This window comes from Haemaphysalis longicornis, unplaced genomic scaffold, assembly GCF_048455015.1.
Source record: "Haemaphysalis longicornis isolate Haplotype H1 unplaced genomic scaffold, Haemaphysalis longicornis Haplotype H1 scaffold_3, whole genome shotgun sequence".
Taxonomy (NCBI): domain Eukaryota; kingdom Metazoa; phylum Arthropoda; class Arachnida; order Ixodida; family Ixodidae; genus Haemaphysalis; species Haemaphysalis longicornis.
The window spans coordinates 214,049,092-214,072,928 of record NW_027526335.1 but is presented as its reverse complement, the minus strand read 5'-3'; the positions used below and the strand labels follow the sequence as shown (position 1 = coordinate 214,072,928).

At 52.7% G+C, this 23,837-nt stretch overlaps 1 protein-coding gene across 1 annotated transcript in view; it reads left to right on the top strand.

The window, feature by feature from the left end:
* Positions 1-23,837, top strand: part of LOC144175693 (uncharacterized) — a 101,344-nt gene that overhangs the window by 21,849 nt on the left and 55,658 nt on the right. Inside the window, exons 3-9 of the mRNA XM_077704732.1 lie at positions 587-666; positions 974-1,263; positions 4,997-5,301; positions 10,437-10,855; positions 12,667-13,150; positions 15,155-15,529; positions 18,811-18,937. Coding sequence (XP_077560858.1) covers positions 587-666; positions 974-1,263; positions 4,997-5,301; positions 10,437-10,855; positions 12,667-13,150; positions 15,155-15,529; positions 18,811-18,937 — 2,080 coding nt within the window. The remainder of the gene's footprint in view (positions 1-586; positions 667-973; positions 1,264-4,996; positions 5,302-10,436; positions 10,856-12,666; positions 13,151-15,154; positions 15,530-18,810; positions 18,938-23,837) is intronic.

Sequence of the window (23,837 nt, the reverse complement as noted above, 5' to 3'; positions counted from 1 at the left end):
ACCATTGCGGGGTGACCGACACACTCGTAGAGTCCTCTCCAAGCCCGCTCGTCGGGTGAACTCAAAAGCGCGGCGAAGAACAAAGAAGCTTCCACGGTTTCTCCCCAAAGCCCCTCGCGCCCAAGTCAGCGCGGTCGACGTGAAAACAAACACCTTACAGGCAAGAAAGCTAACCCCAGCGAAGGATTCCCAGTTGCCAGGCGGCTTTAATTGCGCGAACTTAACAACTGGGGTGGCCTTCTTTTCGAAAGTGCCAAGGGGTGCATTTCTTGAATCTTTCCACGCTTGCTTGTTTTCCTCACCTGACCTGCACGAAAGCCTCATTGTCGGTGGGGAAGGGGAAGTTGGCGTGGTCCTCATGGGCCAACCAAGCAGGCACAGGGGGACAGAGCACAACTTGGCACGGGTGGGCCAGGGCAGACCTCCTTCGCACTTCTCATTGTGCTCCTGTGAGCTGTGGCTGGTCGGGTGGTGGGCTGCAGTGCAGGTGACACACACAAGCACGTGCGCAAAAGATGTGCGCTCCAACACAGAGCTCCCAGTGGGGAAGTTTTAGCCTCACTGAGTGCCTCCCTCTGTGGTGCAGGCAATGTTGGCGGGACGGAAGATGGGACCCACTCCCTGGCGGCCAGCATCGACGACAGCTTCCACGACCTGGAGAACTTGGTGAGGGGAGGGGCCATGCTCTTATTCTCTGCTTTTCCCTCTGGCTGCCACCTAGTTGTGGGGTTCTTCGTGGGTGCCTTTGCAAGGGACCGTCACACACCTTTGGCCTTGGTGCATTTGGGGGGATCCTCTTGGGGTCCGCGTAGTCTGTTAGCCCTGATGGAGAAAGCTTACTTTCAAGAACGGTGAGCTGCCCAAGAGGGAAGGGGTGCCCTGGCTGGCCACCTCTTGCTCAGTGGTGGCCACCACTCCTTGCGCTGGAGGACCTCTTTCCTTGGCACACCGTGACCCCCGCTGGGCCGCGCAGGTGCTGGACCAGAACCCGGCGTCGGGGTCGCTGTTTGCGGAGACCTCCGAGGCGGACGTGGAGGCCCTGCTCAAGGCCACCCTGGGGGCCGAGGACTTCCTGAGCCCCATCGACCTGGTGCTGCTCGACCACTGCTACTGCACCCCGCACCACGGGGGTGTGACACCCCTGCTGCCCCCACCGCCCACCGGGGAGGAGGAGGAGGAAGCCGCAGAGGCACAGCAGCACGCCCACCAGCCCCCGCCGGCCGAGCCGCCCCCGGCGGTCGCCACGGGCCTAGAGGGCAGCTCGTGAGTGCGGCCTCTTCCCCCCGTCCTGTGCGGGGTTAATCAGCTCTTTAGGACACCGTCCTGGTGCAGAGGGAGGATTGTGCACGCGCTCACGCGTGCGGACGTGTACGTGCAGTCAGCAGTGATTGTGGCTCTTGAGGCAAATGCAAAGCGAACATAAGGACAAGAAAAGTGAATTTTGGCTTGCAAAATATTTCTCCGGTGTAAAGTAAACATACTTGCTGCTTCTGGCTGCATGGAGGGCGGTAAATTTTATATAAGGCAATTGTCTTGTCATGTGGTGACCGCAACTTCAGCGTAGTTTGGATGGTATAACTGTATATTTTGACAAGCTGTAATGATTAGCACGATTCTCTTATGAAAAAGAAATCTAAATGGAAGTTCCTGTAACTTTGATGTCAACTGTAGGGGAAAAAACTCTGCATATGGTGCATCGCTGAGCCTAAAGTACTAGTCCAATCTATAGAACCCTCTCGGGCGCGCCCTCGTGAAGTGATGGTGTCGTCCCCACTTTGTAACCCCCTGTTGGCGGGTCCCTTTGCCTGCACTACCAGTGCATGAATTTTTCTTTCAACACTCACTTCGCAATACTTACCAGGGTCCTAGATCGGGGTTTCGCAAATGCCATTTCATGCCAAATAAAAATGTATAAAAAGAGCTGAAAATGAAATTTGGGCTCGACACAGGGGTGAGACAGCTGCGCATATTGCGCCTTTTTGATACAATTCCATTTTCCTGCGCCAAGTTGCTCCAAAAGCATGAAAATGGCGAAAATTGCGCCGAACTGCTCCAGAAGAGCCTCGACGGCACGGATTTTGATGCTCATGTCAGTTTCGGCGGGGACGAAAGCCTCCAGCATCCCGGTCACCGCTTTTATCGTCGGTCAATCGCAAACACAGAAATGGCACAAATAGACTGAAACGAAGCAAGCGATAGCTTCTAAAACTCTATTCGCTTTCCATCTGGGTTCGCTGAAACTGCCTTCTCGATTAGGCGTCGCTGTGGCAACAAACATGGCCGCCGCCTGATCTGGCTGCTACCAATGCGCTCAGTGCGCATCGCCGATATTTTCCCTGGTTTATGTTACGCTATCAGCTGGGTTCCAGTCTATTCATTCTATCTGTTGTGGCTCTGAACAGTGACGTTAACGCGGGGATATGGTTTGAGATTGGTGCCAGGTTACGGGAAGTTGCGCGGCTCGAAAAAAAGTTAATTGAAATGTGGGGCCTATGACTTCGGCGTGGTTTGTCCTTGAGTGCGAAACGCGGTGCGTGCGTCTATAATCGGGTTCGTGAGGTGAACTTTTTGGCTTGTTGTGTTGTTATAAAATGCTGAGGTGTTGCTGTGCTTCGAAGCGCGATCGCGAGCCTCGGGGATGGAACGGTCGACATGAAAGTTGCGGGCTTTGCTGCGGCGCCGCGACCTGTTCAGGCAGCGCCCAATAGCTGCAGGACTTCATGTTTGCCACAGCATGCGACTAATAACATGATGTATGCGAAGGGAAATTTAATGCCAAAATCTCGGTGGTTAAACAGTAACACTACTCAAATGGCCATGGGGTGAACGTGCGCCCCGGGGACTGAAATGGGTAGGCTGGTTGGGCTATGCGACCGTTAGCTTGAAGTTGCTCAGCTGTTGCTGTGACTGCACTTGCTCGTAAAACGCAGCCTGAAATTACAAAAATAATAATTTTAGCAATGAAACGGTTAAAAAACACGCCACAATTGCAGAGCACTTAAATTTGATAATGTTGGCGGCAGTTTTGTTGTCAGTGTTGTGTACAGCATCGACACAATACCACTAGTTAGGAAGAAGGTAGTGCAGTTAGAACTTTGTGATACTCTTAAAAAATTCTTTCACGTAAGTCTGTTTCAGTGTTCTGGTATTCAAAACTGATTGGAATGTCTACTTGACCCTTCAAAGTGCTGAAATTATGATTTTTTAAGCTCACAAGACAATGTAATAAATGTCCCTAACTGCTCCAAATCAAGATTCTCCTGCTCCAAAATCGAAATTTCGCTGCTCCGAAAACTGCTCCCAAATCTCTTTGGGCTGTCTCACCCCTGTCGACAGGCTCCTCTCCACACCTAAGCTGACCTGAAAGTAGTGAACCACCATTATTTTAAAAAACGTGCCTAAATCCACCTAAAGGCTCTAAACCGCAGTTGGTTACAAAAACATTGCATGGGACTGACATAAGGGGGAATTTTGCCAGTAAATACGATAACCCAGGATGTAGGCATTATAAACCACGACGCTGTCCACTCAGCCACCGAAAGCGAACAGTGAACTTGTTTCAGTGGTTGATCAGGAACATTGCGACAGTCTTCAAAGCCGATCACTAGACAACACTGGATGTAACTGAAAGTTCCCGGCCTCCGCTGACTTGGAAACTGTGTGTCGATGCTCGGTATGTGTGCTCTGAATGAAGCCCAGCGAAGTGTTTCACACACGTGCACACAGAGTAGCGCACACTCATGATGGGGTATTAGACAGCGCCTTATGGGCTGCATTTGCACAATACTCCTTGATTTATGCGGTCGAACCATTTCACCGAGCAGAGCAGTCGCAAAAAGAAGTGTCACTGTAGTTTTCCCCTCAGACTTTCGTATTTTTAATTCACTGTTGTTCAGAGCATTGCTTTGCAAATAAAATCAGTAGCCTTTTCTTTCATACTTTCTCTTTTAACCACTACAGTAATGTCAATTTGTGTGCTTACTGCTAGGATGTTCAAAATTTAAAGCGGTGAGCACAGCGTTGCTCCCTCTGATAAGGAGCCCCGTGTACCAACCCACACCACATTCCACACTTGACCAGCGTACCCAGTGCGCGGGGACGACTGAAGCCGACCGCCGCTCGGAGAGGCCGCCGTGCGAGGCAAGTGGGCGACACTACTCGGTGACGGGCCCCTGTTGCCTCTGTTACGGGTGACCCCTTCTTTGGGCATTTGGTCGGGTCGTGCGTGGGGCCCTGTGACGTGAGTGGGCATGGTGCGGACGACCCGGTGGGGTGGTATCGGCATGGCAGGGTGGTGACGGGTGTCCTGCTGCCGTGCATGGTGGTCACTGGTCACAAATCAGGAAGGACTCTTGGGCTGGTTTGCTGGAGGGGTAAGGGGAACGATGTACACTGCATTAGGTGGTTGAATTGCGCATTACGCTGCAGCACGTGTAGCTTCTTGTTTATGTTCAAAGCAGATCTTGTCTAGGTGTGATTGTTGCACAAGAGGACGTTTGGCTGCAGCAAACTTGTGTGTGACATTGTAAGCGTGTGAAATGTGAGCGGTGTAAGATTTGCAAGCCTGGTTATTATTGCATGGGAACAACTTCCTTCACTTGTTGTCTGCAGTGGTATTCTTAGGGCTGTATTCTGAGTCCCTCCTCCACTCCATTTGCTCCCTCCACTCGACCGAGGGAGGATTCCGCAAACCCTCCACTGGAGGCTCGAGTGGAGGAAGGGCTCAGAATACCAGGGTTAGTTTTGTGCATTTCGTGTGTGTGTCAGTGTCCACTTCGAGCGCACCCTGATTGGCTGAAAGCAGACGACCACGCAGCACAATAAACTTCACTTCCGGGCATCTCATTGGCCGGTGACCACCCAAGTGCAGCGACGTGACGATCGAAATGGATGCGAAATGGGCATCTTTGAAAGGGACACAACAACTGGGCATTGCGCCCCTGTATCGCATCCCCATGGCTGCCTGCCAATGCCTTGCATGTCGGGGCCCGTGCAGGCCCCGCACTGACGAGGCGGACGGGGACGACCTGTCGCACCTGCCACTGCGGAGGTCGCAGCGCCAGATTGAGCGCATTGACCGGGAGCGCCTGGAGCGCATCAAGGCGGAAAATGCGGAGCAGAAGCGCCGCGAGCAGGAGGAGATGGGGGGCCGGCGCCCGCTGGGGCCCGGGGCAGAGCCTGCCCCGCAAGCCCCGCCCACGGCCACGCCCCCCGCCATGCCGCCCCTGGCATCGCCCGTGCCCGCGACCCCTCCACATGTGGCGTCTCCACTTCAGCCACAGCACCCGCCACCCGTCGTCGGTGAGTGCTCCCTGCGTGGGGCTCCGTGGGGCTGCCCTTCTGCTCGTTGGTGAGAACACAGGGGGTCCCATTTCCTGATGTAGGACTTGTTGTTATCGCTCTTGTCCTGCAGGGAAACCTGATGTGGTTTCAACCAAGAGGGCATTACGTGTGTACAGTCAAACCCCAGTACAGCGGCCATTACGGACGGCCGGAAGTGACGTTACACTCGGGAATCGAGCTGGCGCAGCCGGCGGATTTTCTCGCTGCTGCCTGTGAGAAGACGGCGCGCATTCAGTGCGTTTCGGGTCGTCCGTGTCTTCAAACATTTAAAACATGCGCGAAAAGGGGTTGGGAAGTTTGTGCAACCATTATTGCTTCGCTGCGAGCTGCTGAGACGCGCCTATAGTCGTTCAGTAAAACGAAAACACAGGCATCGCGAGGTGTCGTGGAGAAGCTGGGAGCTAGAAAATGGGTACACAAAAAGCAGTGTAGAGCGCTAGATGGGCGCCGACACAGCCAATATGCCTTGTGCCGATCGAACCATCCTGTGTTTGTGAGAGAAAAGGAAAAAAAAGTTACCGCGGGAGGAAAGCGTCGAAACATGCGGGCTAGCGTGTAAGTATTCGGTTCAAGCGTTATCAAAGTTCAAATCCAGAATTTTATTATTTTTGTTTACACGGGCACTTTTATTCCTGTTAGCAGGGTGCCCACGCCAAATCTTTAGATAATGATGATACGCAGCGACGAAAGCACTGCACTGTCTTCGCCGGCGTAGGGCAACAGTGACCTTTCCCGAGGCTGAACGCTACCAAATGTGCCCCTCTTCTTTATATTTTATTTTTTCTAACTGGTGAGAGAAATGTTGCCAGCAGCGGCTGTTTTTTAACGAAGTTGCTTTAACGAAGTTGCTTCAACGTGCGCCTCTTGTGTACTTTTTCCCGCCCCGACTGGCGTAATAACAGTGACAACAGCGCATCGCCTCGCGTCGGCCGTACTCGCGCCACTCGCGCTCCGAAGAGTCGACCGGCCGCGTTCGTGCAGTGGGCCGCACAGCTATCTGCCATACTCGTTCACGCCCCGACTGGCCGCGACAACAGCGTCATTGTCTCGCGTCGGCCGTTCTGCGTATTGCGCACTCGTAGAGACGCCCTACCGTGAGCTTATAGTGCGCCACACAGCTTCCGCACCCTATCATGCCCCGACCGGCTGCGACAACAGCGTATCGTCTTGCGTCGGCTGTTCATGGAGCCGCCCGGCCGCGATCTTGCAGTGCGCCTCACAACCGCCGTACTCGTTCACCCGCCGACGCACCGACCAGCCGCGCCCACAGCGTATCGCCTTGCGTAGGCCGTACCCGCGCCTCGCGTGCTCGTCGAGTCAACCGAGAGCCTGCTGCCACCGTCGCGAGCACGAAATCGGCCGTTGTGCAGCTTCTGTACTCACTCGCCGACGGTGCATTGCCTCGCGTAGACCGGCCCCGGCACTCTTCGAATTTGCTCTTTACGTCTGGGCAACCCAGAACTTCTTCAGCTTCTCGCATTATGGAAACGCATGAAAGCAATTGTTCATGCAAGAGGCACGAATTACACTGCTCACTCGCGTGAAGCCGTGCGCAAGAGGGCTACTGAGGAGAGGCGGCGGCTGCACGGGAGTCCTGACTGGCACGTCACATCCGGAAGTTCGCCGCAGTGGCGACAAGTTGTGGTGACACTTCGCTAGCTGCTGCGTCGGCTCAAGTGGCGTGTTTTCGAACAGTTTCAATAAAAAAAACTGTGCGTTTGTGGAGTTTAAAATTAGGTCACAAGAGACTTGTGGTTCATACCACAGGTTGAAGCAGAATTTGGGTTGGGTAAGTTTTCATTGCAGTAGGCCTGTAAACCCCGTTTGACACTGCTTGATGTGTACACGTAAACAGTCTGTGGTGGGTACTGCCGGTCGGAAGCTTAACCTTCTGCGGCCCCAGACTGCCAGCACTCCAACCAAGAGTGCCAGCACTCCAACCATGAGAAGTCAAAGTCCAGGTGGCCGGTGGATTGCCAGTCTGAAACTCATCAAGCCGATGAACGTGAAAACGCAGACGGAACACCCTACAGCAGTTGTCGCTTCGTTCCTGTGTTTCCCGCCTTGTCTGCCATGGCCACCTCGTTTCGCTTCCCCTTCCATCCTGGCCAGGCTTCGGCAGAGGCAGCCTCACACCAAGGCCCCTCTTTCACACTTGCCTTCTCTCTCAATTTGCTCGGCCGCATCGGCCTCCCCAGCTTAGCTCGCACGAGCAAGGCACAGGGCTGGCAGGCCGGTGCAAGTGGCAGGGGGGTAGTGGGGAACAGGCACAAAATAGGCATTTCTTTTTAGAAACTTGGGGCTTCGCAAAGTACGTAAGAACGCTCCAAATATCCTTAGCCTACCTGTTGCGTGAGACCGTCTGCTAGGGCGGCATTTACACATAAGGCTTGGGCATAGCAGGGCGTTGGTGTCTGCATTTTTTTTTTGAACAGCGGAGCTGTTCAAGCTTAAGCTTGGTCCGGTGGCATTAGCAAAAAAAAAATACAAAAAAAAAAAACGGCCGCCTGTGAAGGTGCAGCATCGCAGACAGGGTATTATAATAGTGAAGCCAATTTTTGCGCCTGCTCGAGTGTGAGCACAAGGGGCATGTGTGCATGCACTCCCATTACTATACGGTGTAGACCATTTATAACGTAACCGCTTATAGTGCGGGACTGGATATAACGCGGGTTTTCGTGACCACCGGTTTGCCTCCCATAGAACTCAATGCATAAGCATACCGCTTAAGATGCGGTTGGCCGAAGCACAATACCGTTTATAGTGCGGTTTTTCGGCGGGCCTGCTCATCGACCGGCGCAGCTGGGGCATCGTTTTAGGGTAGCAAAAGAAAAAAAGAAATGATGAAATCGGCCATCTGACGCAGCGCGCACCCCTTGCTCTCCTCTAACTTCGACACAGAAGCAAAAAATAGGCACCCTTTAGTTCGCGCGTACGTGATAACCACAGCTGTCCTTGCTTGATGCACCTCGGAAGGTAGCGACCGGCTCCCCGTCCGCGCGTGGCAAGTTGTTTCTATTAGTCATGAACCGCATGGCCCGTTTTCGCACACGAATTGTGCACATCGGCGTTGCGCGTGCGTTTTTTTCATGCTCGCGTCTACTATTCCGCGCTCGCGGTGGCTTCTTCGCGTGGCAGTGGGAGGAGCCTGACTTGCACCAATGGAAAGACGCGCACCTAATGGCGGGAGATTCGAAGCGCTCCGAGCCGGCTACCCGCTCTAGAGGTGTTTAGGCTAAAGTCCCTCGATCAGATGAAGGGACTTTAGTTTAGGCTTACCGCCGCGGTACTTTTTGATGGGCGCTTTCACATGCAGCGTGGATGGCAGTTTATATTCCACTTTGCGGTCACATTGTCAGCTCTTTTCTTGCATGAGCATCTTCGCTTGCACCTCGTGCGGCATTTCAGCGAGCGGTTAGAAGTGGTCGCTGGAGCTGCCTGCACCGCTTCACGGCCAGTGCGACGCCATGTGCGGCCTCTTACCGCGCCGCACGCATTACGTCAGTTGTATCCGCGAGGCGCAGCGTGCGCTGCACGTTTTCGCGAGAAATCGCTCCATGCGGTTCACGCTTTAGAACGTTGTGCAGATAAGCCACCGCTCTTCCCGAACAAGCGAGCCGCGCGAAGATTTCCACCACCAGTACGTTGCACTGATAAGCAGCTGCCTTCAGCATCGTGAACGCAAGGTGGGGTAAAAAAAAATCCCGCTTTTCTTTCTTATCATGTCCTGCGGCATCTTCATAGACGCTAAAAACGCAGCCATGGTCTTTCAAAACACAAACACAACGGAAGTTAAAGCCGCACTCGCCGTTTGTAAGACCGCGCTTTTGCAGTGTGTGAGACCCGGCAGCAGCGGCTGATGTTAAAAATATTACGAAATAAAGACCCTTCCTTTGTTTTTAGGCGCTGTGCGTTTGGTTGATAAAAAATGTAGGATGACTTGAGAGGTCGGTGGCAATTTGGTTGAATTCGCGCACGTTTTGGTTATAGTGCGGATTTTTGCGGCTCCCGCGACATACGTTATAAGCGGTCTACACTGTACCATTTTAAAGCGGACCACCTGCTCACTGCTTTGTTGTTGTGGCTGGCTTCCTTCCAAAGTTTTTCTTTCTTTTTCCTTTCTCTTTTTCCTTTTTTTTTCCCCTTTCTTTCGACACCTCGTGGTGGGTTCGTATGTGCACACAGTAATGGCTTTCTAAGAAAAGGTGCAAAGACGTTTGAGGCTGACCACGCTACCAGCACATGGCTGCCAGCACATGGCTGCCAGCACATGGCTGCCAGTGAGGGGGTAATGAGAATTAAAAAAAAAACAGAAAAGGGGCGCTTCAAACACTGCAGATTAGTCACAAGAACGTGCGCTGCTACCGTGACATTCATGTGAAAAGTACGAGGGACGAGCCAGTGCGGGAGGGACTGCAGGAGCAGGATATTTTGTGCATGAGTTCTCCGAAAGCCAAACTTTCTTGGGGGCGTTCCTTACTGCCATTTTTAGTTGGCGGTGGTGGCCGCTCGAGGGACCGTTACTGGAAAAAGGTTCGTTGCCCTTGATCGCTGATCTCGTGGGAAATGAAGCTGCCCACGGCACGGTTTGAGGGCTTGTGGTCTAAGCCGGGGCCAGTCATGTTCTTTGCCACGGGCCTAGACCTGCCTCACCTGCCGTAGACACCCTCCTGCCCATGCCCAACTGCATTGCCAAGAACGCGCACGAGGCATCTTTGCCAGACATTACACGTTCCCCAATCCCCAAAACCCGTACTTATGGACCCCTCACTGTAACCCTCTGCGGTATGCCCTGCATCCTTTGGGGATGCCCTAACGACCCTTCCGTGTAATTTCTCGTGAAGGGCAGTGGGAGGAGGTGCTGAAAAGCTCAGACCTAGGGATGCGAACCGGCCCTCATCAACTGGGCTGCTCAATTCGCAACCCATCACAAGCAGGGGGCCACGGAACGCTCAGTAAAGAGTCCCTCCCTCCCTCTCTCTCTTGCCTAGCACACCCTGCAGTGCATGTTTTGCCCACAGCCGCAGCTAGTCTGTGTGCCCCTGCTGCCTCCCTGCTGTGGCGTGTGACTGTGTGTGTGTGGGTGGTTGCAGTGCCTGTGCGAGCACCGCCCACGGCACCAAAGGAGAAGGCTGCTGCTGCTGCTGCCCCCCAAGCGTCGCCCGTGAGGAGGGGCAAGGCGCGCAACAGCGAGTCCACCTCGTCCACCGAGGGTGGCCCGGAGGAGGCCACCACCCCCGGCCGGGTGCGCAAGAAGCGCTCCCACGACGAGGCCACCACCGCCGAGCATGCCGCTGGGGCGGAGGGGGCGGCGCCCAAGAAGGGGGCAGGCCCCCGTGGCGGCAAGGCCGAGGGCGCCCGGGCGCCGCGCAAGGAGGGGGGCCCCCTCAAGAAGGCCGGGCACAGGGCCGACGAGGAGGCCCCCCCTGCCTCGGTGAGGGACGAGGCCCAGCCCCCGGCCAGGCGCAAGAGCGACGACCAGGAGGGCAAGAAGAGGAAGCCCTCCACCGAGGTACCTGGAACAGGGCTGGGGGGCTGGAAACATGGGAGGGGGTTTCGAGCACCACTAGGTGTTGTCTTTAAAAAAATGTCTTTCTTAATTTTTAAACATTTAAAAAAATTTTTAAAAGACATTTTAAAAAAATGTAAGTGGAATCTCGGTCATACGAATCTCAAGGGGCGGCAAAAATATTCGTATCACCCGAAAATTCGTATCATCAGAAAACGAGAAAAAATGGAAATGTGCTGCGCATGCGACAGGCGGCGGCAATATGGCGTCGGCTCTTGCCGCGAAGAGGTGCGGGTAGCTTCAGCAACCGCTTCTAACCTTTTGTTAAAACGGAGCTCAATGTGTAAATTAAATTGCTCATGCGGGAAAGGAGCTGACAGTATGGGAGAAGCACTATAAAATGTCATCTACGCCAAATATCCACCGCGGAGGTGGCCCAGCTAGCTGCTGCTAGCGCTCCGAAATTGCCGCAATCACAATGAGGCGCGCGTCTCCCTATTGGCGCAAGTCGTGAGGCTCCTCCCAATGCAGTTAGCGGTAACCGAGGCAGAGGCTGGCGCCTGGGTGCCGGGCTGAATCGTCAGCGCGGGCGTCAAAAGAACGCGCGCTCATCGCCGACGCGACGCGCGCACACGAACTCAAGCCTGAACCGCATGCCATTCGGGCGCGTCGGCGTTTGCGCGCGCGTTCTTTTGACGCCCGCGCTGACGATTTCGCCCCTATGTCAGATTTTACCTCGCTCGTAAAATGACGCGCGACGCGCGCGGCAGTGGGAGGAGCCTGCCGACTTGCGCCAACGGGGAGGCACGGCAGTTTGAAAGCGCTCCGGACAGCCCGCTGGCTCCGCCGGAGATGTTTAGGCTTACCACGGTGGCGGATATTTGATAGGCGCTTTCCCTAGCCGCGCGGACGATGCTTTACAGTGTTGTTTTCGGACTCATCAGCTCCCTTACTTCATAAGCAACTTCTTTTGTTCTTTAAAGAGCGGTCAGAAGCGGTCGGTCGAGCCACCCGCCCTACTTCGCGGCCGTTGACGCCGCCATGTTGCCGCGGCTTACCGCGCCGCGCGCCGCATGCGGGTGGTATTCGCGGTGGCGTCAGCGCGCCTGTGGCTTGCGCGGCGCGTTTTCGTGAGCAGAAAACGCTCCATGCAGTTCACGCTTAATGATTTTGTGCCTGCGTGCGACCAAGGCCACACGGCCGCACAAACACTCCCGCCTCCCGTCCACGCCGCAGTCATCTGCTCGCGGCTCGCGTGTTCGTATCACCCGCACCGGGTGATAAATGCGAACGGATCATCCGAATTTTTTTACATTGCGTACAATGCATTTTGGCCGGGGAATTTTGAAAATTCGTATCACAACGAAATTCGTATCAAACGAATTCGTATCACCGAGATTCCACTGTATTCAACTAGCGTCTCCCCTAAAATGGTTCAATACTAGACATGAGTGCACAGGCGTTTTTTTTTTTTTTTTTTTTTTTTTAATTTTACCTAATATGTGACACCACTTTTTTTTTTCTCACCTTGTTTGTCGTCACTGCAGTAGTAACGTATAAGCAGATTAAGGCCGAAAAATCACCGATACGACTCGTTTCATGTTCAAAATACTCACAGTGTTGCACTCTTTGCAGTGCAGAAGAACAGCCAGCTGCGGTGGTGAAGGCACAGGGGCAGCTTCTGTGGTCGATCTTGAGTTGCACGCGAGTCTAGTCCTTGCTTTCTTCTCGTGCTGCACAATGTCGTCTCCTTTGCAGTGCTCTTGCCCCGCGCGTTAGCGGAGGGGCCTGACGTTGTGTCGTGGCGGGTGCAGGGGGTGTCGCCGTTTGGCAAGGTGGTGAAGGTGGTGCGGACGGTGCCCGAGCAGAAGAAGCGGCCCCGGCGGGAGAGCTTCACGGACGAGCCGGCCCTGTTCAGCCAGCCGGACGTGCTGCACAAGGAGCACGAGCAGCCGCACCAGCAGGCCACTGGGGCCCCCACCCACGGGCCTGCTGCCGCCGCTGCACCCGCAGCGGCACCTGCACCGCCAGCCCCCGGCGCGACGACGGCCGCGACACCCGTGGCAGCCGACCTGCACAGCAGGGAGGCCTCCTACGACACGGTGGAGGCCCAGGTGGCCCGGCTCGCTGGCGGGCTGGAGCACGGCTTGGCACCCGCCGCACATGCGCCACTGCCCACACCACCACCGGCTGCGACAGCGCCCGCACATGCAGCGGCAGTGCCCGCTGCTGCCCCCGCTGCTCACCCAACTGCGGTTGGGGCACCCCACCATCCAAGGCCAGCCACGGCGGGACACAGTGAGGGGCCGCTTCTTTTCGCGACTGTCTCGCCCTCTTCTCGACGCTGAACATGCCAACTGAAATGACCCATTGGCTCGTTGTGCTTTTTGACTTTCAATGTGAACCGCAGGGGGCGTTACCCTTTTCGTGACAGGCGTAATAAGTAGAGTGCGAATATTCGAAACTTCGAATATTCGATTCGAACGACACTTTTATTGTTTGAAATATTCGAACCCCCCAAATCTAAAAAAATAAATAAATTTAGAGCGTGTCTCAGCAGCAAAGTCGCTAAGCATATACACGGCGAACGGTACGTGCCTTCGCAGACTGTATCAGTGTTTATTCGTAGTTACAGTGGACTCTCAATGATACGATCCTGGGGGTGCGAATTTCGGGATGATACGAATTTCCGAAAAGTCCCGGCAAAATTGCATTGTTTGCAATGGGAAAATTTTCGGCTGTTACGAACAAACCTGCGCGGCCCGGCGGAAGATACGAACGAGACGGCGAGGCACCCGACTGCCGAACGAGCAAGTGACGGCTCTCGCTCCTCTGTTTGTCACTCTTTCTCCAGAAACGGCCGGGCTGTTGTTTTCTGCTCGCGAAAACGCTCTGCACACGCCCAACACGCGCTGACACCGCCGCGAAACCACCCCCATGCTGCGCGCGAGGCGGCCGGTGGCGTCAACATGGCATCGGCTCCAGCCACGATGTGGCGTGGGCGCTCGAGCGACCGCTTCTAACCGCTCTTTAAAATGCGGCTCAAGGGAGACACGAAGTTGATTGTGCGGTAAAGGAGCTGATAATGCATGCGAAAACGGTACTATAAAACATCATCCGTGCCGCTAGTAAAAGCGCCCATAAAATATTTGTCGGGGTGCTAAGCCTAACCATCTCCGGCGGAGCCAAGCCGGCTATCTCGATCTTATCGCAAGTAGTCAGGCTCCTCCATTCTGCCGCGCGCGTCGTGCGTCATTTTCTGACCGAGGTAGGCGCTAGCACGGGTGCGAAATCGTCGATGCGGGCGTGAAAATACAGCACTCGCAGAGCCGAGGCGAGCGAATCGCGTGCAAAAACGCACCATGCGGTTCACGCTTGACTGTTGCGGCGTGTAGCAAGCTTGGGCACAGCGAGTGAGGAGACGAGCGCGAAGCTTTACGTGCTCCAGAAAGGGCTGCTTTGCAACATGGGGGATAAAAAAAGCAGAAAAAATCACGAATTTCTTCACGCGAAAGTAAGAAAAGAAATAAACGAAAACTTTTTGCAGCGCCCAATTTGGTCTGTGTTGGTTAATACGAATTTCGGATGATACGAATATTTTTCGCCGTCCCGCGAGATTAGCATCATCGAGATTTTACTGTATCAGCGCGCGGCAATGTGCACGGGCTCGGGCTTGCCAGCCACTAGTGTTTCAAGTGAGCGGCTGTTTTCGGTATCTGGTGGAGTCGTGACGAGCAGGAGGTTGTCACTGCTCCCCGAACATGTGGAGCAGTTAACCTTTCTCCATGTTAACATTTAAGTGAGTGCAAACCTTAACCTGTTGAGTGCAATGGTATTGTGTAATTCCTAATTATACTTTGTGTGATTTGTTGTGCAATAAAGTTGCAGTTTTTGTGTCTCTAGATGGTGAAAACTTTAATTTTACAAAAAACAATAAGTATTCGTATTCGAAAAATATTCGAAAAATATTTGATTCGCTTCGAAATTAAAAAATTGATATTCGCACACGCCTAGTAATAAGGCATCATCAAGGTATGACAACAGCGGTACCACCAACCCGTGTATCGCAGATAAGGCACTTAAATCTCGCTTTCTCTTGCTCAGAATTAAGACGCTAGAATGTCTGTACCTTGTGATGCCTGCGTACAATCCGGGGTAGCCCTAGTGCGTCCGTGACCCATCACTACCAATGCACTTCCGAGTCCCAGTGTAGCTTTGGTGCCTTGAACCGTGGGTCAACTGAGCCTCACCTTTCTTTGCGATGGGGCGTACCAGTGGTGCCGCTCTGCTTCCTTGTTCCAGAGCCTCCAGCAGAGGCCAGGCCCACGCCCACGAAGAAGCCGGCGGTGGTGGTTGCCAGGCCGGCTGTTGTTGGCAAGCCACCCCATGCGGAGCAGAAGAAGTCGGCGCTGGCCATTGCGATCAAGTCGACCCCGCCTCCCCCCTCGCCGAGCCCAGCCGCCAAGACTAAGGTGGCCGGCCAGCAGGCCCCGGCCAAGGGGGCCCCCAAGCCGAGCCCCAAGGCCAAGAAGCCCGAGCCGCACGGCCAGCCGCAGCCCAAGAAAGCGCCCAAGCCGGAGCCACAGGCGGCGCCGGCTGTGCCTGCCGTGGTGGTGGCCGAGCGGCCCAAGAGACAGAGCAAGGAGAAGTTCAAGCGGGCCATGATGCGCAAGCGAGGTGAGGGACACTGAGCGCGAGAGTGCAGTTTTCTTGGTTGCTGTGGAGGCAGGGAATATAGGTGGGGTCAAAGAGCGAATGGGGTCAAAGGCGCACTTTTTACACCTAGCACGGGGCTGCAGCGTTAAAGGAGTACTGACACGAAATTTCTCGCTTTCAGTTTTTATGCTGTAAAGAATACCTATTGGCCTAGTAATTACGAAAATCAAACCGAAAGCCGTCAGCCGCCAACACAGAATTAATTATAGCACGTTTATTGCAACCAATTTCAAATTTGGTCGCCGCGCGGGAAAATGGCCGTTCGAAGGCCAGCCTGCAAGCGGGAAGCCTTACGTCACGGTCTCACCCGTGACGTCAGGGACGTTTTTCTTTCCTCCATGCGTTCGCCGCATCGTCTGCTACGATTGCACGTGGTCCGCGACTCGCCCGCGCAGTCGACATGTCGTCTGAATCTTCAGACTCGGATGAGTCACTGCCACACGACAGACAGAACAACTTTATTTGGCCAGGCGATTAGGCCGGCGATGTCTTTGCCGTCGTCCGTTTTTTAATATCACTGCGGCTCGAACCGGCGCAGACCGTGATAGCAACAGCTTGTCGCCACTCTTCTAATCAATCTGATCACGAAAAAGAAGCTCTACATGCGAGAAACTAGATGTTCGTGTGTTGAAAATTGTGCTAGGAGTTGTTATCAGCGCTGAATTTAAAAGTGGCGTTCAGATATTTGCCGCAATGTAAGCCTACGCTGGCCGGCAGCGGGGGTTCGGCGCTCCGACCCAGCACTGTCGGCACCACGGTGCGGCGAGCGGACGAAAGATGGCGCCACCTGCGCGCTAGAATCAAAACAGGCCGCGGCAGATGTCTTGGTCACCGATCGCAGAAACGGAAATTATTGCCAAAATAAAGCTTCGTATGCGAAAAAGGGGATGATAGTGTGGTGAAAAGTTGTGTAAGGGATGATCATTCGCAGTTGTACAGATACCAGCGATCAAATAGTCGCCACGATACTAAGTTCCCAACACCTGAGGTGACCCGTGCAACCCCGAGCCCGCTGGCTTGGGCGACAGTTCTTGCGGCCGCCGGCGTGCACGAACTCCACGAAGTCCACGTTTAGCGCTGCATGTCGTCGCGTGGAAAATAATGCATCTTGGCGTCGTCGTCGATTTGCTCGGGCAGGCTTCCACGAGCAGTACTTCGCATACCGCGAGCTTGCCATAGCACAACTTGGGCAAGCTCGGCGACGCGCACCGCCGCGTCGCCGCGGTGCCCGTCGACATCGCGCACCACGCCGTTTTCGGCACCAGTGCCGAACACCATGCGCCGGCAACGAACTGAAGAGCAAAGACGTCGAACACGCAACGTTTACAAGCATTGCTCACACAGCTACGCCCACGTCTCCTGCCCAAACGAATACCACCGACAACAGCAGCGCAGGATATCGTTTCTGGTTCTGAAAACGACTATATGACGTCACCCTAAACCGGCCAGACACGTAGGCCAATGTTTCGTCACGCCGAAAGCGATTGCGCTAGTGCTGCCGATTTGTGGAAGCTCGCGGCCTGGACAATCAAAATCGATTTTAGATGTGATTCCGACCTCGGATCGCTGCACAAATTTCTGTGAGGCATCTGTACAAACTACTGAAGCCAATTATATCATTTTTTAGGTATCAAAATTTGGTGTCAGTACTCCTTTAATTCCTTGTTACTGCAGACTCAAGGAACGTAGGTAGGTACAGTTGGAGAGCAAATACAGGGCCTGCATTGTCTTGAAGAGGGGAGGAGGAGGATACTTTGAGGGGTGAGGCAGCTGCACTTGCTGCGTCGCTTCTACAAGGGCTGCACTGTCAGGCTAGGCAACAAGCATTAACTCTTTCGGGACCACTCCATAGGCAATCGATCACATATGATCGATGGTTTCACGAGCCTGCAGAATACAAATCTTCGCTCGATGGAACACCTAGCGACATCTAGGAGATAGTTTGAAAACTATAGTTTTCTCTTTTGTGAAGTTTCTTTTTTTATCGCCAGGCGGCAACGCATCAGATATTTTATTCTGACGGGCAGTGGTTTCGAATGTAAACAAACATGGCGTCATACTCGCGCGAGCGCGATAAGAAATCCGCCTCATCTCGTCTCGCATATCTTCGCCTTCTACTGTGCATTTTAACGATGAGAGTGGCAGTGAAGAGTCGGAATGCGGCTTTAGAGATTGGATTTCAGCTCGAGTGAGGATTCAGGTGTCGATCAGCCTGGAAAATCAAATAGCGCTCAAAGGTGGGTGTTGGTTTCGGTTTCAATTGTCTCTGGAGTAGGTATGTGCGCTTGAAATATGTTCTGGCTGGTTTATATTTGTTCGCTAGGGTGTTAACTACCTATGGTGGTGATCTCCTGCCACCATCTCAGAAAGGGATCAAGTTTTCGCTGAGGCGAAAGCCCGGCGTGTACCTGGGCGACGACGTAGCCATGGCCCTAGTGCCAAAGAGATCACGCACAAAACGAAAAACCAGTTGCACCTAGCCGCATCAAACTTTCGCGATGAAGAAACAAAGCATTGTGTTAGATTTTGTATATCCTGGAATAATTTTATTCTTTTTTAATACTTTTATATTTACGCTTTTTTCTATCTTTTTCTGTAGTTTAAGTCCTTACTTTAAGATTTTTTCATGGTTCTATCGTCAGTGTTGAAGTAAAACTTGGTATTGTATGTCAAAAAACATATAATTAGCTGCATTTTGGTATATGCTAAGGTAGGATGGTGCCTTTGCTTTATGTAATAAAAAATTTGTAGCGAGACCTCACTTTTTTATCACTTTTTCGGGCAGTCCCGAAAGAGTTAAGGGGCGGCATTTTTCAAAACAACCCCTTTTTTATTATTATTATTTGCACTAAACATTTCAATATTCGGACAATGATGCATACAAATATGCGACTAGTTTTGTGTAGCTGCTATAGTTTCTGCATTGTCATACGACGGCAAGATGTTGCGATTTCGTAGGAACCTTTTCGTGTAGAAAATTATCACAAAAGGCATGTAGCTTTCTGGAGCTCTTTGTGATTTTTTGGCGATTTCTCGTGTCACTGCTGCTCACTTATGGTGTAGTCCTGGTGTGTGCACTTGCATGGGAATGAAAATTTGTCGCAAGCTATTTCTTTCTTTAAAGTGTTGCTCAGTAGTGGCATTGAAATTGGGGCAGAGTAAGTGCTTGTGGCGGTCCCCCTTAGAGAGAGCGCCCTGTGTTTCTGCTCTCTCTTGCCCCCGTGCGGTGGCTGCTGCTGCAGAGATGGGACGTCGGGTGGACGACGAGGACGTGGAGGACAGCTCGGAGGAGGCGCACGACTCGGACTGGTCCTCGGAGGACGACCCCGAGCGGCTGTGGTGCATCTGCCGCAAGCCCCACAACGACAAGTGGGTACCCCCTGCTGCCCGCTGGAGTGTTCTTTTCCTGTTGCCGTGATTGCCTCACACTCGTGCGGTTCCCATCCGTCGTCCTTGTATTTGCTGTTGCATCTGGAATTCGTTCTTCTTCTTCTTTCAGGTGGTTTCCTCCTTGTTTTCTAAGCTTGTGGGTATCCTGAGTCAACTGCTTATCATGCGGGTGCACTGTGTTCTCTCAGATGGGGGGATCTGTGTAAAGCAGGAGCCGTGTGGGAGAATGTTTCTGTCCAGTGGTGAGCTGGCATTTGTGGACCCTTCAGGTGCCCACGGGAGTTGCTGCTGCAGGCAGTGGGGCCCACTGGGACAACCCGGGGTGCGTGGCCGTTGCAAGTGGGAGGGGAGTGTTGTCTCTGTGACGTGGAGGGGTGCCTTGCTGTGTGCGTACCGCTTTTGTGTGCCCCTTGCTTTGTCTTGCTTGGTCTTGGCCGTAACTGCGCTCTGCATCTCTGGTGAACTCCGCCGTGTGCGGGGTTTTGCTACGAGCGTGGGAGGGAACTGACTTCTTTGCAGCTACAGCTCGGCTGGAAGCAGGTGAACCCGATGAACCGGCGCTGCGTGTTGGTATCGTGCTGCCCTGCAGGTTGGGTGGAATTTGGTTGCAGGTTCCCAGGAATGTGCGTGTCTTTGTGTGCACCCCCTACCCTCTCATTGCAGTGCAGAGTTGCTGCCGGTCTGTTCCCGGTCTGTGATTGTATCTTGTGGAGTCTGCTTTCAAACGTGCTCTTCCAGCTCCCACCAAAGGGTCCTTCCACACCCTGTTTGCCTGCAGTCGAGCCCACCTATTACGATATCCAGGTGCCAAGGAAATCCCATTGTTATAACCGACAATTGTTATGAGCGGGTTGTGAAACAAAAAGACAAAACAGAGCTCAAAACATTTTATTCGCATGCAAGCAAGGTTGTGGTTACTGCTTATTTGCGAAAAAGCAGCCACAGTCTGTCAGCTTTGTTTGCGTTACACAAGTCTGGTGCGCATTAGCTGAGCGAAAGTTGCGCCTCCTGCGAAGACACTGCCCGAGTAGGCTGCTTCAGCCACATTATTGGAGTCGTCAAGGTCACCGCTGTCTGTAGCACTTACCTGCGTAACAGTCGCCTCGTCGGTGAGGCACTCTGCGGTTTCCAAACTCTTCCACGACAAAATGGAGGCAGCTGAACAGGCACCCAGTGAAACTCAAAGCAGTGGGCGCATGGATGAAGCTGAAGCGGCGGCACCGGTTCGGAATGAAAACTGCTCTCCTCCTCCTCTCGCTTTGTGGCGAGTGGTGCAGAGGGATGCAGCTGCACAGGGTGGCTCACATTTCCAGTGACTGCATTGAGGATTCAATTGTTACATACGATAGCGCAGCACTGGAGCATTGTAATAAGTGGTTCATTTCACTAGGACGCATACAAAAGTGGCCAGCCTGTAGTTGTTCATCGTTATGTTTGATATATTGTTATACACGGCATCGTTATCGTTAGAAGTGGACTCGACTGTACAGAGTGAGGCTAGCTAGACCAGAATAGCGGTGGCGACAGTTCAGTTGTGGTGCAGTACTGGCACGAGTGGGTTGCCGTTGGTGCCGCTTGAGTGACGGGGCAGTTGCTTTTCTTTGCAGTGCCACCTGGCAGCACTGGATCTGAACGAGCAACAATGCATGCTCTCGGGACTAAATTACTGCTTGTTTTCTTTTCCAGATGTGTTGTACGCCTTGAAAGATTTGAACATAAGTGTGCGTTGCATCATGCTCCTATTGTGGTCATGGCGACCTGCCGCTTTTGTGGGTGAGGGGTCAAATGATTGGCTTGATCACGTTCCCACATGTGCCTGATGGGACCACAACTTCTCCCCGAGTGACGGGGAGCAGTCTCATGCAGCAGAGGGGGCATGAATTTGTGCCCGTCGTCATCACCTGTTATCACACTCGGTGTTTGTACTCTTTTCTCTGGGAGAGCTCTGTCCCCCTCTCTCAAAGTGTGTGTGTTTGTGGTTTGTGGCGTTTTAGGCCAGAAACTGTCATGAGGGCAGCAGTGGTTGCGTATCTATGATGCACACAGTATGTGGACGTTGATTGAGGCTGACCCTGAGAACTGCATCAATTTCGTCTTAGGCATGACGGGAAACTGACAAAAGGAGGAAATGGGATGGGAAATATTAAGAAATGTGCATGCCAGTCTTGGGATGCATGGCAGTTTACAACAAATAAGAGCAGAATTTGAAGTGAATACGGATTTTGTTCAGCTAAAGTGAACAAGGGGTGACTTTCTTCCTCGTCTCAGTAAGGACCTGGCAACACATAATCACTCTGGGGTTTTGACATGGAACAGTCTGCGTACCAGTTAAAGAGTGTAAAGCAAACTTTGGTCACGAGTTTGGGAAACAGTAAATACTGCTTGGTTGCAGCGAATGCCTAATGGCTAATTACTCAGCTGAAGAATTTTTCTTGTAAGGCGGAGCACTTTAGGGGTTCAGGGCATCGAGCCACCACAGTCACACGGTGTCACGCACATGAACAAAGGCTTCGAAAAGACTCGTGTTGCGAAGCCGATGTCAATCTCGCTGCATTACACAGGCACACGTTACTCATATGCAAAATGTTGGGGGTGATGTTTGCGTTGCGCAGTCGCCACGGAAAATGCCGTTGCTATGCCACAAATAAGCAAACAATAATACGAAATAAGGGGAAAAAATCGCGAATTAACGCATTAATTACACCAAAATAATGAAAATTCAATCCAGTGCCTATTTATGGGAATTTTCAGGGGCTGCAGCACCCTCTCTTGACTACTTTCGATATCAGTGCCAGTCCGATTCTAAAAAATAGATTTGTCAGAGGGGCAGTGGCGCCCTCTCTTGACCACTTTTAGAGTCGGCCCGGTGTTGATACTCAAAGTAGTCAAGAGAGGGTGCCGCAGCCCCTCCGGCGAATCGCTGCTCCGCACTTGACAGCTTTCACGTTGAGTGGGGCTGCTTTGATTTTTATCTTTATCCTAGGGGGGAAAAATCGATTTGATTACCTTAGCATATATGTGGGATTGATTGAGCTGACACATTGAGCAACCCTGATGATAAGTGCGGCGATTACAGGTGACAAAACTCTGGAGCAGGAGTTGGGATAGGATGAGATCATTTTCAGTCCGCACCACTTCTGCTAACGTTGATACTAAGCCTAACCTAAGTCTTTGTTTACCTCGTCTACCTAGACAGAGAGAAACGTGGTAGAGTGCGCCAAATGCTTTGCACTGTGAAGAAATGCCTTGTACACAGTTTCAGACTCGCTTGCAGTCTTGTATGTCTTGAAGGCCAGCTGTGGGGGAAATTTCAACCTTTGAAAATCCTGCTTCCATGTAATGCAACCTAAAAAGACTGCAATATACAAATATGACAGCTGAAATGCTCGCATGTGCAGCACAAGTGACGAGCGGAAATTGGCGATTTTGAAGCCGAAATTGAGAATAGCGCAGCCATTATGACGAGGCTGAAGCGACATTGCAGTCAGTCAGCAGCTTGGGGAAAAGCCTGCATGCGGCCTCTTCACACACATGCACGGCAGCCCTGGGATGAGTGTGCTCAGCAGAGAGCTCGACACGCTGTCCAGCTGCGTAGCTGGCTGGCAGACCATGCAGCCGAAATTTCACTTCTCCTTCAAGGCTGTTTGCATGATCCACCGGTAGGTGCAAGGTCGGCTATGGAGCTATATTTTAAATGTCTCTCTAAATGTCTAACTAGGCATTTCACGGGGCTGCCAGTTGATTTGTTGGTGCGTACCAAAATACACTTGGCCAAGGTTAAATTTCTCTGCGGTTGGCCTTTGACTGTGAAGAAGAGGGGGGGGAGGGCTTAACATGTAGGGTTCTCAAATGGGCTTTGGCTGGTAGCTGTGCTGAGGCTGGGAGGAGCAACGGCAGAAACATAGCGCAACCTCACAGTGCTGGGAGGGCCAGTTTTTCCTTGTGCTGCACTCGCTTTGGGGAACAGTGTGCGGAGTAGCCATCTAAGACTTTGAGATGGGCGGACATCTCTCTGGGCTCCCACCAGGACCCGGCCTTGGTAGCCCCAGAGCACCGGGGCCATTAAATTGGGATGCTAGCACTCACCCGACGGAGCTAACAATGTCGCCACAGGAGCAGCCTGCACCACCCGAGAAGACGAGACCCTGTCCTGGAAAGAAGAGCACTGCGCTTAGTGAAAAATTGCTGAAAAATTGCTGTGCCATTAAAACTCTGGCAGTGCTCCCGCTGCTGCCAGTGATGTCCTTGGGCCACAAACCCTGTGGACACTGGGGCTGCCCTGGGGTGGCACCAGTGCTGGCACTGCTACTGTTCCGGCTGGATATCCTGGCTCCGGAGTGTTGGAATCAACGGGCCCTGCATGTTCAGCACGTTTTACGTGGGCTTGAGTTAGAGAAATAAAGTTCTTTTTTTGTTCAGTCTCTCGAACACTTATCAGTGGTGGTACTTGCAGGGCTGTTGAAAGGCCAGGAAATGGTTGCTCTGTCTCTCTATTGAATGTGCTTTGGATCAAAGGAGTGAGACGTGTGACAAGCACCACAAAGACACTGTCAGTCTGTGTGTCAGTGTTGGGAAAACCTGCTGACGTGTGTGTTGCAGCGTGCTAATCTCAAATTTGAAATAATTTTTTTTTTTTTTTCATATAATCAATATCTTGAAAAAAATGTGTTTTTGTAGATGTTTCTTTTTGTTTGTTTGTTTTTAGGGGAAAAAACGGTGGTTGCAATATTCGTGCAACCATAATCTAGAGGAAAATGAGTAATTTCGCTTTAATTCTGTTCCTGCAGAAGTTATGAAAGCCCAAAGTTGACCATTGGAAAGCAGCAATTGAAGTTTGCATTTCTTTTTTTCTTTCTTTAACCATGAACATCGAAGTCGT